Source organism: Phoenix dactylifera, chromosome 14, assembly GCF_009389715.1.
Source record: "Phoenix dactylifera cultivar Barhee BC4 chromosome 14, palm_55x_up_171113_PBpolish2nd_filt_p, whole genome shotgun sequence".
NCBI lineage: Eukaryota > Viridiplantae > Streptophyta > Magnoliopsida > Arecales > Arecaceae > Phoenix > Phoenix dactylifera.
In genome coordinates, this window is record NC_052405.1 from 926,597 (window position 1) to 941,392 (window position 14,796).

Here is a 14,796-nt window from a genome sequence, read left to right on the forward strand (position 1 = left end):
GTAAATTATGAACAAAGAGGAGGGTTCTGAGGCATAGAAATTTACAAGAACATAAATTTCTAACTTGGCTCTAAAACTGCAATCTACATTGATCGAGCTTGTCATCGGAGAAAATTGATGATCGAGAACAACAGCTATACATGGCTTGAAGGGCAATTCAGATGGTTAATCTACCACCAAACATAAATTTATATGCAAGCATCTGAAAAATAGCTGTATCTAATAGAAAAGCCTGGGACCCTTAAGTTTGCCCTACTTTGAGCTGACTAATAGCTACATGTACATGTGTAGGCAAATACTAAGGGTTAGGTGGGAAAGTAGCTCCAATATCACCCACAAGTTCAAAAATACATGAGAATCTCTAGATGCCACACTAAGCATAGAGGACAATAATGGCTCTGTCGCTGACCCAAAATGCCACCAGAAAAATGTCTGCAGATTAAGCAGCAGAACTGCATGTATCCTCTAAATTGATCTCCCGTAGTAAAAAGACTTTGATAATACGGCATTGTAAGTGAAAAAAAATTGGTATATGAATACACATAAGACCTGGTGTTCATGCACATTTGAACCAACAACTTCACGAACAGCTTTACATAACAATAGTTATACCCAGCATTTGACTGCAAAATTAGCAGAGGGTAATTTCAAGCATTCCTGTTTACAGTGCACTCAATTGACCCCAGCAATCAAGTACAAAAAATGAATAGAATCATTTAGACTGACCTGGACACAATTGTAGATAACCAGCACCTAGAAGGCTGCCATTTTTCCACCATCTACAGCACAAAAATCCATGTCGAAGGTAAAATGGATAATAGTTAACCTCAGCAGCATCCACGTTCATGAGAAGTACAAGACTGAAACCTTCCCTCTCCTATTCCGTAAAGCATTATCCGCATAATATTTCAAAAGAAGTTTCCAAAAAGGTGGCCAACGCACCCGCTGCTTCATGAAGGATTTTTTTTTTTTTTTTTTGCACGTATTTGATCTAGTAAATAAAATCTTTTTTAAAAGTAGCAAAATGCTTCCATTAGCTTACTTGATATTTGAATATCAATCAAGCTCCCTCCAAAGAGTGGTCATAGAAATCAGTTCCTCTGAACCACCACATTTTGTAGTGCATTGAACATTTATAATCTGTTTCTCCTTCTGGACTATAACCGCAACTTGAGGCTCGTCAGAATGTAAAATTCTCTATATCATACAATCATTTTTTGAAACTCTGGAACAGGCATCCTGTACTGCAAGGTGCTTAGTGCAAATTTGCATTTGACACTTGAATTGATAATCCACTAATTGTCTCCTGCAAAAATGCACATGAAATTCATTTGAAGTGACGATGGGCTCAGTCATCACCTGAAACATATTCACATGAGATACGTATGATCTCACACAACAGCAGATAGATTGCACTTCTAATTCTCTTTTCCAACGATGTGCAGCAGAATCAAATGTAGCTAGAAGAGCCCAACAGCAAGTCAAACATGTCATCTGGGGTTAGAAGGGTTGTGCCACCAAGAATCAACTCTATCTCTGGTCTACTATTTTCTGAAACTGCCTCCATAGCTTCCCGAACCTAGCAGTACAATGATATAAGTATCAGTACGGTAATTCAAAATCTATTATATTTAACATACAAGGAAATGATTAAAACCTATTTACAGAATTTAGCACTCTCATTTTATTGCTCCAATCCACTACTGCATGCTCAGTTATAAAAAATCACATTTTAATTAAAGTGGATATGCTTGACATTTTATTTCAAAGATTCAAATGGAGCAGTTTTTTAGAAGAACAAAAAGCATGAAGAGTATAATGCGTAGGTTTTCAGTGATGTCCCACAAAATTAAGCAATCTATTTTCTGGCAAGCACCTAATCATGGCTATACAGCCTGCAACTCTGGTCAAGGTATATGAACAGATCTACAAAATCCAATGAGAGCTTTCCTTCTTCATGAAAGTCTTTACCAGATTAGGAAAAAGGTATACCCCTCAACAATAAAATATCATATATGAGAGGTTAGTAGTAGAGAAATCCAAACCTCAAGACTGTTGATGCCCCCCACAACAAAAATGAGAAGAACATTTTGGTCTCCAAAACTTGGTTTTGCCTGAAAGAGAGTTTTGATGTCGCATTACTGCAAGTACGTTAATTATCAAATAATACAAGAGGCCCAGATGCACAAAACATACCTGGCCAAGGCCAAATCTACCGAACCCACTCTTGAAGAACCGTCCAACTGCCGAGGAGTGATATTCCAGTCCAGGTACATCATACTTTGCCAATATAGTGACCAAAAGCTTATAGAGCAAACTTTTCCTAGTATAAGGATCACCTCCATATCTATTTGATGCTACCAGCCCTTCTTTGAGAGTTGGGTTTCTCCACTTCAAACTGGCCAGCTTGTGGAAGAACTTGAAAAGTTGATCAACCCTGTCTCGCAACTCCAATTTAAGCTGCATGTCCCCATATGCTTGTTCATGTTGATTGTCCGTATCTTCATCATCCCAGCTACCCCATTGATCATCAAAATCATCAATTTTTGGTGACTCTACAAGAGTATCCTCCTGCATCACAGGTTCCCCCTTCTTAGAAGTAGCCTCAAGTTCATTCTCTAGACCATGGAGGAACCGAAATTTTGCTGATGATGGCTTTTCAAGGATAGCATCCACTATAGCTTCTTTCAGGGAATGCTCCTCTTCCCAAGAAAAGGGGCTGCTAGACACAGATGTTGGAAAATGTTCACCAGCCAAAATATATCCAATCATTGATAGAAGTAAAGCATCATGAAAAGAGAGAACACCCTGGGATGCTTCCATTGATCTTGATAAAATGCTTGTATTGATCAAATCACGGATTTGACTCGAAAGACTCTGAGTAGTATCTACAGAACTTACGGTCAATATTCTCTCAGCACTCACAAATGCATCCCAACGGGAGCCATGAGGCTCGCTTAATGCAATTTCAGCAGCTAATGCCAGCTGGATGATGCCTCTGTTTTGTATAAGAGACATCTGATTTGGAGCCAACTTTTTAACCAAAGCATGAAGCTCTGAAATCAAATTCAGGTGACCTTTTAAGTTTAGAGGTATTTTGTCATGCTGCAGAGCTTCCAAAAGCCACTTCTTTATCAGGATGGCCCCATCTTTCGCTCCTCTATCAAGTAATGCTTCTAAGTAATTCACTCCTGTATAAGTGGACAAAAAGGACCCGCACAGCGAACTAAATTCATGGTCCACATTGTTAGCGTGAACCTTGTCCGCAACATCAACTAGATCAGCTTCGAAGCCAACTTCACCAGAGTTCCAGCCTGCGGCAAATGCTCCAAAGCTTTCGGATAGCTGAGTGCTGCTCATTGCAGGTTCATCCTTGCTGAAAATTGTTCCAAAGGGTATTTTTATATCAAGTGGAACACGTTGTACATAAGTAGGTGCAAGCCTGTTGGAACTTTGAGAGCTTTTTGCAGGGAAAGAGGCTGAAGTCCTTCCCCTGCGTGGCAACGAGGCAAACATCCGATCAAAAAATGAATCGCCATGACAGCAAGGTGTAAGAAGATCAAGCGTGCGGTCAATAAGCAATAAGCCAGCTGATCTTTTGGTACGACCAACGTCATATAGGCTCGACATATCTGTCAAAATTTTGCCAATCATTTTTGATGTATCACCCAAAGAAAAGATTTCCAACTTCAGATCCATCTACACAGTCAAACAATATGAAGAAAGAAAAAAGTGGTCAGAAAGGAACAATAAACGAAAAAATAGCTTGACAAATAGAAGAATACAATTGACATTAGTGCCATAGTTTACCCTGGCACAGAACTACCTTAGCAGCCAAATGGTAAAGAAAATGAGCACTCAGTGTTGCTCCAGGAGGAAAATCTTCACCATCAGAAGGAAGTCCTGTACAAATGGACGGCAATCCAGGACTAAGAGAATCTTCATGGTCATTTGACAGGCATGCTTCTGCAACTGTTCCTTCTGAAGGCAGAACAAAAACTCTTGGTGAAATAGGACACAGGACCATAGGGAAGTGATCCACAGTAACACGCAGTCTAGTAGAACCATCTTCTGCTTCTGTACAATTAATGGAGTCATCATCACATATATGCCTTCTAGCAGTGCTAGCTTCAAATTTAGTATCATATCCTTCAGTGGATGCTAGCTGTGAAAAGCTGTCATCATCAGAAACCAATTTCTCCTGGTGGTCACTTTTTGTAGACTGTCTGATTTCATTTTGCTGATGAGAGTGAAGTCCCTTTTTTCCAGTCTTTTTCACGAGCTCTTCATAGTCTTGGAGAAGCAAGGACTCATATTCACGAAAAGCGTCAGGTCCCAGGGGTGAATCAACATATGCTGAGTGAGAAATCTGAAAAAAAAGGGAATACAGTAACGAACACAAAGAAAGATTGACGATGTACGAGATGTTGAGAGACCTGCTTATATTGTGTAATTGTTTAGAAAGTCAAGACAAAGTGTTATACTGGGAATTATACTCAAATGCAGAAGGATGTATTAGTTGTCCATCATTGTCTAATAGAAGATGCATCATACAAAGAGCAGCAGGCATGCAGACATTTTCTAAAGTTTTTCATAAACAAGAGAAATCCAAATATTCTACAGTATGCATTAACAATCTACAGACAGGAGTCACAATTTCGCTTGCATAACAAGGGAGATGAGGTTCAGACTTCATACATGCAAGAAAAGGAGAAAGGTAGATGATGAACCTTAGACATACTTGGATGTCATAGTTTCTCATTAATAATCATATAATCCATGCAGTAGATGGTGTTACAGGCGAAAGCTATAACTTAAGAATAAGAAAAGATAGAGGATGAACCTTAGACATACTTGGATGTCATTAACAACTGAACTCTATAAATGTAACAGCAGCAAGAATGGAGATAAGGTGAAGAGAGAGAGAGAGAGAGAGAGAGAGAGAGAGAGAGAGAGAGAGAGAGAGAGAGAGAGAGGAGGGGGGGGGGGTGCGATATAGGCTGCAAGGGTTAAGAAGTAGCTCTGGTTTGACAGAAAAGAGATCCTTTTGTAGCATATCTTGGAATCAAGGCATGTGTCACTTAAATGGCCACATATATAATGGGGCGAATTGGATTCATCAGTATTTCTTCTGATGTAATGCCAAACTATCCTTGAAGGGGGCACTGGATGTAAACTACAATATCATAAACTTCCATGATTTTACATGTCAATGGAAATTTAGAATCACAAATTATATATTCATAAATTTTTTACTTTGAGTAGAAATTAGAAAATCCTGAGAAAACCTTAGTCTTTTCTTATCATCTTATGTTTTTCCATTTTTTTTTCACTTAACAATCAAAAACCTCCTAAAAATCTCTCAACTCTCAAAACTTACCATTTTAAGATCTCTGAAAAGGATAAATCATGATTTTGAAATTAAGACCTCCAAATAATGCCTAATTTTGTCAAAAACAATGTCATGTTGAAGGAATATAATCATTCAATTCTGACTGGAGACACAAAAAGGAGCATTACTTCGATACTATTCCAGCAAAGAATCTCCTGGTTGTCAAATATAAAATATTGGCAAGAAACTCATCGATTAATAAAGAAACTGAAACATTTACCAATACTGAAGGAAACAGATCTGGGACCGGAGAAGCACCTCTGAGATAGATGTAAAAATAGTGCACTGAAGAACCATCCTGTGAGTAGCCAGGCAACGCAATATATACCGATGTGCATCGCTGAGGAGATGTGAGGTGATAATTACAATCTTCCTAGCAGGATCCATGGAAGTTGAGTTCCAATCCACTATCTGAAATTTAGGGGGGAAAAGATTCAGGCTTATTTTAAACTTCCAATCATTTTGGGTGCATGCCATATATATATTGGGAGCATAGCATTTATCTTGAAGCTTATGTTGATAGATGGATGAAGATAATACCAGAACAATAGGCAAGATGATTTAAATAATTGACAGTAACTGATATAGGTTCATGAAATATCATTCAATTACGAAAATTCTGAATCATCACTTTGATTAATTTTCATGCTCTTGAATAAGTGATGCAATACAACAAACGCTTACCAGAATCTTGATTTATCAAGCATTTGTTCAGGAACATAGATTTATTCAGACGATGAGTGGGCAAAAATCAATTCATGTCATTTTCAAAAATAATTACAAAAGAAATAAGACCAAGGCATTTTTATCTTAGAAAATGGAAGGTACCTGAAAAATAAAATAAATATAAAGAAATACACAGGGAACAAATGCAATGAAGGAGGACAGTGCAAAGATGGTTTGCATAATATAACTCACTTTTTTCTCTGGGTGCTGTCAATAGAGATGCAAGGGACCTGTTTAAGAGGTTCTATTGCAATACTTTCTTTAAGGAACCTCAACTAATTCACATGACCAAAATCAACTGTAATACAAAAAACTTCCACACAATGCAAATACTCAAAAGGAATTTACATGATCAGTTTGGAGTTACACACAAAAGATGGTTGAATGATCTCTTCAAATTAAAGTTTTTAAGTTATTTCTCAAAAAAAATAAAAAAATAAACTGTTTATGATTGTGAAAGAACAATTTCCACTAGGCCATGTACTGATGCTCAACATAAATGGGCCAGTTGGCCCTGTGTTGTGATATCCGTGTTTTACCGCACCCATTGGTACATGTTTGTGCATGAGTTCATGAATGTCTAAAGTATGTAAGATATCAAAGAAAAAATATTCATAAGGATGTTCTGGTAGTAATTAATATTCATGACTATGTTCAACAGAAACCTTTGAACAACCAACAATTTTTAACTGCAGAATCGAGTTCCCATATCTTATGCCCAGCAGCATAAAGGCCTCTAAACAACCAGCATACTCAAGTGATACAACTGTCAAAAAGCATACTTACAATTTCTGGAGGAGACATGTTTTCCAAGCTGCAAACAGCACGCACTCCAAGCTCCAATAACAGAGGGAATGCTCCAACAAACTGAAAGGCCTCTAAACAGCCAGCATCTAGATAAAGAATCGCCTCTGCAACCTGATCCGAAATCTAGAAGAGAAAGAAAAAAGAATCAAAACAAGGTTCGATGTCTCTACAAAATACTATGACATACCTATCACAATTCACAAGAAGCATATTAGTCTCACCAATGATGGTCTTAGTCTAAGGCTCATGCCAAATGAGTTTCCATAGGAATGCAAGATTGCACAAGGACACATTTAACGGATATCTACCTCTGGCTTTATAAACCCTTTTCATCTACTATTATCACAGGAACTAGACCCCTCTTTTTTGGGCAAAGGAACTAGCTTTATTACATAAAGAACCCTAACAAGTTCCGTCTTAGTGTACAATTGGACTAAATCTAATCATAAACCACGTCGAAACTATCAAGATTATTAGTGGAAATATCTTTAGCAGAAATCAAGCAAGCAACCAATAAATCCCAGATAGTCTGCGAAACAAGCAAGCTACCGACACATCTGATCTAATTCCCCACGAGACCAATTTAAAGATTAGGATATCATTAAGGCATCCGCTTAAGCAACCAAAAAGCAGCAAACTGATACAGGACGCAAGGCTTTCCTCGAACAAGCGAGCCACTGATATTCCAAGTCCAAATCGAAGATATGAAACCAACCGGCGATGGATTGATTGAATTCGATGAAAGAAAAGAGAAAGAAAAGAGAATGGAAAAAATCCAAACACGAAACCAAAAAAAAAAAAAAACGCTGGAATACCTGGCGAATGGAGTCGAGGCAAGATCTGATTAGATCGACGGAAGCCATGCCTTCTTCGTTCCACCAAGTTCGAGACTTCTACGAGAAGAAAAGAACGCTCCGAGAAAGAGACGGGGGTATTACGAGAAATTGAGAGGACGACGACGATAGATCGATGGACGAACCCTTCCCAGGCCAGGTTGATCCCGTTAGCCCTTCTTCGTTCGGCCGGTCGCAAAGACACGGGTTCGGATTCGAGACTTATTTGCTCTAGACCCGACCCTGAAACGGATTGCCTTTCGCGTGTTCCGGATACCGGTAATGGAGAGCCGGCCAGGTTCAGATCGAACAGATTATATGGATCTAATTTTTTTTTACAAATTAAATAAATAGATAATAAATTTTAGTACTTTACGTAACATTAAGTAAAATAGATATAGAAGATATAAAATATAACAAATCAAATTTTCAACCAGACGAACAAACAAAAATATTATTCTTTATAAACCCAATTATTCTCTAAATTGAGAACACTGTCACACCCTGAACCCAGCATTCGGTTTCTGTAGACGACATGGCTGCATGAGCCCTAAAGCAGTGCCCTATAAATTATGCAAGACTTAATAAGAACAAAAATCTAATAACCCCACAATAAATTAATTAAAAAATAAACAATTAGGCACCCTAATATATAAACTTTTATATGTTGAGAATAGCTATAGAAAAGAATGGGGATAGGATTTGTGAAAAGTTATATATATCCGGATTGAGTTTAAGATGGATCTTACCATTACACATGCTCCTCTCGAATCTGTAACAAATCAGATAAAACCCACTCCATTAGGATCGGGTACCTAATAGGGCAGAATAAATTACCTCCTTCTTGGCTTATAGTCGAAACCAGCTTGAGCCAAACAAAAGCTTAGATGCTCAAATATTTGTACTCTGTTAAATGCCAACGTTCCACCTCAAAGTCAAGCTGGGGTCATAAGCAGCCTAATTGAAGAACCACGCCAACGTTCCCCATTTCACATGTAATTCAGCCTTCATAAGCTTTAATGTTCTCCCTTCAGACTAATTTTCACCATCAGATCCCTAGCCTAACAACTAAAATGCATTGTCTTATCAAGTGGACTTTTCATCAGTATATAAACATCATGTTGGATTTTTACATTGCATAACTGTATATATAATTCATGCTAACCGTGCCAAACATGAGCGAGCTAGGCAAATCTTTGGAGCAACGATGACAAGAGGATCATCAATTGAGTCAAAATACCAACCTACTTTATATATCTGCACAAGCAGCGCCCAAATCAGATCAAATGGTCAGTTCGCTGCAAGTAGTAATTAACTACAGAGATCTGGCGGGTCTCCTGCTGTGATTCACTTGTTTGACACTCGGTGCAGATCAATACCGATAAGTTTTTGATCTACATGACAGTAGGACGAATGCTTACCAGGTACAAGAAAGCAACATCCAACAAGATGGCAAAGCTAATGCCAACATGCAACTGGTAATTAACACGGCACGAGCCATGACACTCATCTCTGAATATCTCCAAGATGTGCTTCTCTTTTTTGGCTACGAATCTTGGAAACGTCTTACTTTAGCTCGGCATTCAAACAGATTGAGCTTCGGCCGCATTAAGCATGTAGTATTTGTGCCATGCCAATACATTCAATTTGTCAGAGGAACATGCATCTATTGTGACCAGAGTTACAATAATACACCCCATTCAGATCTCCACACTTTGGTTCCAAGACCACCTGACAAGAATTTCAATGCTCTGAAATTATAGTACACAGCCATCGAAAGTAAATCCAGATCCAGCATCGCATGTAAGTAGCCTGCAAGCAAGCTTACCATCTAGATAGATGACTCCAATACCAATGCCACACTAGCATAGTATCGCTATGGTATGGTACGAAATTTTTTTAGCATACCGAATATCCGTATGGCACCCGCACCTGTACCAGATATAGTACCTATAGTACCGATCCCATGCCAGTCCGAACCGGACGGTACGGCGTATCTTGATTGAAAGGTACAAAACCCCTGTCTCATACAAGCATTCAAGAGTTACAATTAATTTTAACAATCTACCTTAGCCAATCCTGAAAGAAAAACAATCTCACTATGCCCAAATTCAACAGTTCTGCATTCAAAGGACTAAATTTTTCTCAGTGGTAGAAGCCGGTTCAACATGATCCCAAAAGAAACCAACAAGATTCACTAGTCTACACAAAAAAAAAAAAAAAAAAACCATTCTTATCAAGAAATTTCATCCAAAGAAAGAACTTTCACCACTACAAAATTTCTCAAAAGAGCTACAAGCATGTAATGAGGCAGTGACAGCACAAAAGGCAGAAACTTAGCACTACTCCATTGAGGATGCAGGACCAGCCCCAAATCCACCACCACCACGGCCAAAGCCAGGCCTACCACCAGTACCCTGTAGAATCTCAAGGATGGAAGTCCATTAGAAAAATTACCTACTTGCCTCAAAGAAGGTACAATCAGTTTTCAAAAATTTGAATGATTAGATATTAATCATTAAATAACAATATGAAATAACACAGACACCGCAAATACACATGATATTGCACAAGATCAAACTTGTATTAAAGTGAGCTAGCTGCATTGCCATGGGACATTAAGAAATAAAACTCCATATTGCAGGATCATTGAAGACATTAGATCTCTAGCATGTCTTTAATATCAATTAAGAATTAAAAGAATGAACAAAAAAATGGTTTCTTATTAATAGAGAAATTATCAGCTCCAAGACAAGTAGTAGTAAGAGGGCATCAAATAGTAAAAATGGTTGGTGGCTAAGTGGTAGTTGCAATATTTGGCTAAAGAGAAACCTACCCAAGAGTGGCAAACAATTCCATGTGGGAGACCAAGGGTGCAGTTTTAGTCAAATGGACATGGCCAATCTTCAGAGAGCAGGCAAATCATCCATCCGGATGTAACTACTTTGCATACTTCAGAGAGCAGGCAAATCATACACATCCATTATAGAAATCACAAGCAGATTTATTAAAAACGAAGAGACCCAGTTGAATTTACATATAAAGAATCCAAAGGGCATAAAATTTACTTTTTATTACACAAAATACTTCAAAGAAATGGTTTATATGAAAACCAAAAAATGAAATATTATTAACTGCATCCACTGACTCTCTTTTTTATCCTTTGGGGGCGTTTGATATGGAGTGATCAACCAAGGGTGATGTGGGTGGAGATGATGAGAACTCTCTATTTGGTTGCACCATGGTGATCCTACGTGGCATTGATCGCAAATTACCCTTATTCCTCAAATCACTGCTCGACCCAGTAATAGGATACCCATCCTTGAGGCCGAAAATTAAAGATCACCCCAGAGTAGTGATATTGGGTTGAAAGATGAGGACAAAAGTGCCCCTCAATCCAGCAAAAGTACCCCTTAGTCCAGCAAAAAAATTATATATATCAATATACATTTAATATATTATATCAATATTATATATGATACTTTATTATATTGATATCACATATATTATATTGATATCACATATATTATATTTATGATATATGTTATATTATAATATATTGTTAATCATATTATTGTCGTACAATTATTTAATGACAATTGTAAATTATAGTAGAAATATATTATTGTAGTTTATGTTTATATAATCAAAGTATTTAATATATTACTTCTATTTGATTTATTTTCCTACTCAAAATAATTATTAGTGTTAAAAATAATATATTATAAGTATAAATAAAAAATATTAATTCTATAAGAACAGTTAATATATCTTTATAGGATTAATAATTGTAGGACTAATAAATATATTTTTATAGAATAAATTAATAATTAATATATTAATATTTTATATAGTTAATAAATATATTTTATGGAATATATCAAGAATAGCTTTGAAATTATATAGTGAGTGATCTTGGATTCCCATGAAATACCAAATAGGTTACTCATGGATACCTAAAAATGTTTAATCACTGGAATATAGCATACCGAACGCAAATCATCGAAGATCAGATTATGCAGGAATAAGGATCACCAGTGATCTAAGATCACCTTGGTGATCTCATTTGGATCACCAAATGCCACTTTTATGCCTAGTTTCAAGCTATAACAGGTTGAAAATTTTAAAACTAGCACCACAGTCTTAGCCACATACCAAATTGTTAAGCTCCAATAGTGATCCTAAAATATTACCACACAATTTGTCAAGGATTGACTTCAAGCTAATAAGTTAATATGAATATTAGTGCAGACTATACAGAAGAAACGAACTAACTTGGAGGTGTGCACCCGCACTATGCATAGCTTCCAAAACAAGCAACTTTTATGTAAACACAATCTTCTCTATTTAGTGTTCATTAAAGTACGGATATGCATGGTGTAAGATAAAATCTGAAGATCAATAAGAGCCATCAGAGAACAGATTTGCATCAATCTAGGCACCAAGAATGCCTCAGATGACCATCGTGAGATATTTATAAACCATGCTCATCATCTAGCTCCAGATATTTGCAATACAAAACATTAAAGAGCATCATTACTAAGGAAAAGAAAGAAAATTCAAAGACCAAGATATAGATGATAAATCTACGGCAACGTGAAAACCATTCACATGGTCTAGGTCCATGCATTTTGCCGTGCAAAACATTAAAAGAAAATCGAACATCATGGTGTAGAAAAGCTCATAAATCAATGGCAAGGTAAAAGTGAAGTTGGAAGTTAGGACAAAACTATGCAAATTAAAACATAATCTTTACAATCTTTTGATCTGGCTTTTGGCCTTTGAACCAATATAATTTAGGTTCACCGAGCAAGTCAATAAGTAAAAGTATTGTGCAGAGCTGGAGATAAATGAGACCACTTTTATTCCAGATGAGTAACCAGAAGTGGTAAAGGCACATCATTTTAAAATTTATGGCAGTGATAATGGACTTCAGCTAGTAAGTACAAAGTTGATTATAGAATTAAGAAAACTATTAATGAGAACCTTAACAGTAATGGCAACGATTCTGTTAGTTCGTCATGTAACGAAGAGTACATAAAAATATATTAGATACGATACCTTTTAACCAAAAGTATTTGCAACAATGCGATACAATTAAGAAATTCTGCAAATAGATGACAGGTGGAAGGCACTTACCCTGAACGATGGCTGGAATTCAGGAGGCGCACCACTCTTATCCCCGCCAAAATCACCGGGAGCACCACGAGGGCCTCCACGGTAGCCGTCCCTATCTCCAAACCTCGGCCTATCACCCTCGAAGCGAGGCGGCCCCCTGTCCCAAGACACACATTATAACACAATCATCAAGAAGTCACAAACTATAAAAGCAAAAGAGGCAGCACAAGATGGACCAAGAACGTTTCTTGATAAGAGAGAGGGTAAGCACCTGGGGCGGTCGCCGGGCGGGCCGGCGCCAAAGGGGCGGGATGGGGGCTTAGCGGACTTCTTAAGAGTGGCGGGGACGATCTCGGAGGGGAGGTTGAGGAATGTGCGGAGGTACTCGATGCCGTCGTTGGTGAGGTACCAGTAGTAGTGCTGCCAGGCGAACGTCTCCCTCACGTACTCCCTCGACTTGAAGCTCTGCATCAGCTTTATCACCTGGAGGTTCGGCACATCGATGTCCGGGTGCTTCGCGAGGTTGTAATCCTTCTTCGCGTACAAAACTCCCTCTGATCTCCCCCAACCAAAAAAATGCCATTAGAACGAATCAAAAACGATCCTTTACGATCCAAAATCCGTAACCCTAACCTAAAAAGCGCACCTTGGAAGAGGTACTTGCAGATCTCATGGCGATTCTTCTTGGAGATGATCTGATAGGGGTAATGAGATTGGGGAAAGGGGATTAGACGACGAAGGTAGAAGAAATTGATTGAAATCGAGAGAAAAAGAAAGCCTCATTTGCTTACCATGGTGACGGATTTGGAGGAAGGGTGATCCGCCGCAGAGGAGAGCTCGAGCGCGGGGGAGGTGAAAGGTGGGGCTGGAGAAAACCCTAGCGCTCGAGTGGCAGGGGTTATATAAGCTGGGATTGGGAAGTACACTGGAGAGTTGATCACGGTCAATCGGACGGTTAGGAGTTTATGATGGATGTTCTCAATTTAAGAGGACCCCACTGATCGCACGGCTTCGTCTATTAGGCTTATTTGTCACTTTTATGTGCTGGGCTTCAACAGGTTTGGGCCTAAGTCCAGATACATGGCCCGTTGGTATATCTAATTTTGGGCTCGGACATCAATAAACATAGTTACATAATACTCGTGCGATACACTAGAAATAATTATTGGATTAAAAAGACGAAGACAATATGGTGATGCTGCTGCTGCTTGCAAAATTAATAATGCTTGTAATATTGTCAAGCTAGAGTGGTATAGATCATGTCCTAGGCCAACTTAGCAGCATATGGCTCTCTACTTCTTTTCCACTTGAATTGCAATAAATATGAGAAAAACAAGACGAGTTGCTAAGTTGATTGGAGTGGGGGCTTGAATCTTTCTTTCCTTCTTTTTTTGGTGCGTGGGAGAAATAGAGATAGAGAGCAGGGGAGGGAGCTAGGGAGATCCACTTGCATACAATTACACATTTCGATTTTAAGAAGTGCACTATCCAAAAATCGAACCTAGAAATTATGGTTGTCAAGTAAAGAAGTGTGTAAGCCATAGTTCATAGGGTTGGTCATTATGTTTTTTTTGGGACCAAACACGGCTCATTGATACGCATTATTGGGACCGAACCAACTTCAAAAGTAAGTTTAGATAACATCTACTTTCAATAAAATTTGTTTGTTCTTATCAGAGTTTACACAACGACAGTTGGATTTACTATTTTTGTCACTAAAATCCGATCGGATGATCTAGAGACAAGGAGGGCGCTAATTGAACTATTGTGGTAGAAGATGAAGCGTTGATCTGCCATGAAAATATACTGATCTATACATAGAAAGAAGAGAAAAGCTCATCGGATTTGGCTTCAACCAGATTCTCCGATGCTTAAGTCGGACTGAGTATTGGTAATAACAACTACGATGAAACATTTCAA

The 14,796-nt window shown here is 38.1% G+C and overlaps 2 protein-coding genes and 1 non-coding gene across 3 annotated transcripts; all 3 read right to left on the bottom strand.

Annotated features, from left to right (window-relative positions):
- Positions 1–473: 473 nt before the first annotated feature.
- Positions 474–7,956, bottom strand: LOC103701250 (sec1 family domain-containing protein MIP3). The gene is made up of 7 exons (XM_008783247.4): positions 7,741–7,956; positions 6,905–7,048; positions 5,651–5,803; positions 3,827–4,369; positions 2,197–3,699; positions 2,046–2,114; positions 474–1,579 (listed from the first exon to the last, which is right to left on the bottom strand). Exons 1-7 carry the CDS (start codon positions 7,786–7,788, stop codon positions 1,451–1,453), a joined length of 2,589 nt encoding a protein of 862 aa, XP_008781469.2. The 5' UTR covers positions 7,789–7,956; the 3' UTR covers positions 474–1,450.
- A 1,882-nt stretch (positions 7,957–9,838) lies between these two features.
- On the bottom strand, positions 9,839–13,909 carry LOC103701249 (40S ribosomal protein S10-1-like). The gene is made up of 5 exons (XM_008783246.4): positions 13,668–13,909; positions 13,523–13,571; positions 13,148–13,430; positions 12,898–13,033; positions 9,839–10,175 (listed from the first exon to the last, which is right to left on the bottom strand). Exons 1-5 carry the CDS (start codon positions 13,668–13,670, stop codon positions 10,101–10,103), a joined length of 546 nt encoding a protein of 181 aa, XP_008781468.1. The 5' UTR covers positions 13,671–13,909; the 3' UTR covers positions 9,839–10,100.
- On the bottom strand, positions 12,165–12,258 carry LOC113462356. The gene has a single exon (XR_003384556.1). It is a non-coding gene; the product is annotated as a small nucleolar RNA Z161/Z228 (small nucleolar RNA).
- Positions 13,910–14,796: the final 887 nt, after the last annotated feature.

Excerpts from the sequence above, each read along its gene's own strand:
- LOC103701250 (XM_008783247.4), bottom strand. The coding sequence starts at position 7,788 with ATGGCTTCCGTCGATCTAATCAGATCTTGCCTCGACTCCATTCGCCAG. Across the intron at positions 5,804-6,904 it reads ACATGTCTCCTCCAGAAATT|ATAGTGGATTGGAACTCAAC; the intron begins GTAAGTATGCTT and ends CCTAAATTTCAG. Across the intron at positions 2,115-2,196 it reads GTAGATTTGGCCTTGGCCAG|GCAAAACCAAGTTTTGGAGA; the intron begins GTATGTTTTGTG and ends ACTCTCTTTCAG.
- LOC103701249 (XM_008783246.4), bottom strand. Across the intron at positions 13,431-13,522 it reads CTGCAAGTACCTCTTCCAAG|AGGGAGTTTTGTACGCGAAG; the intron begins GTGCGCTTTTTA and ends GGGGGAGATCAG. Across the intron at positions 13,034-13,147 it reads CCGCCCGGCGACCGCCCCAG|GGGGCCGCCTCGCTTCGAGG; the intron begins GTGCTTACCCTC and ends GTCTTGGGACAG.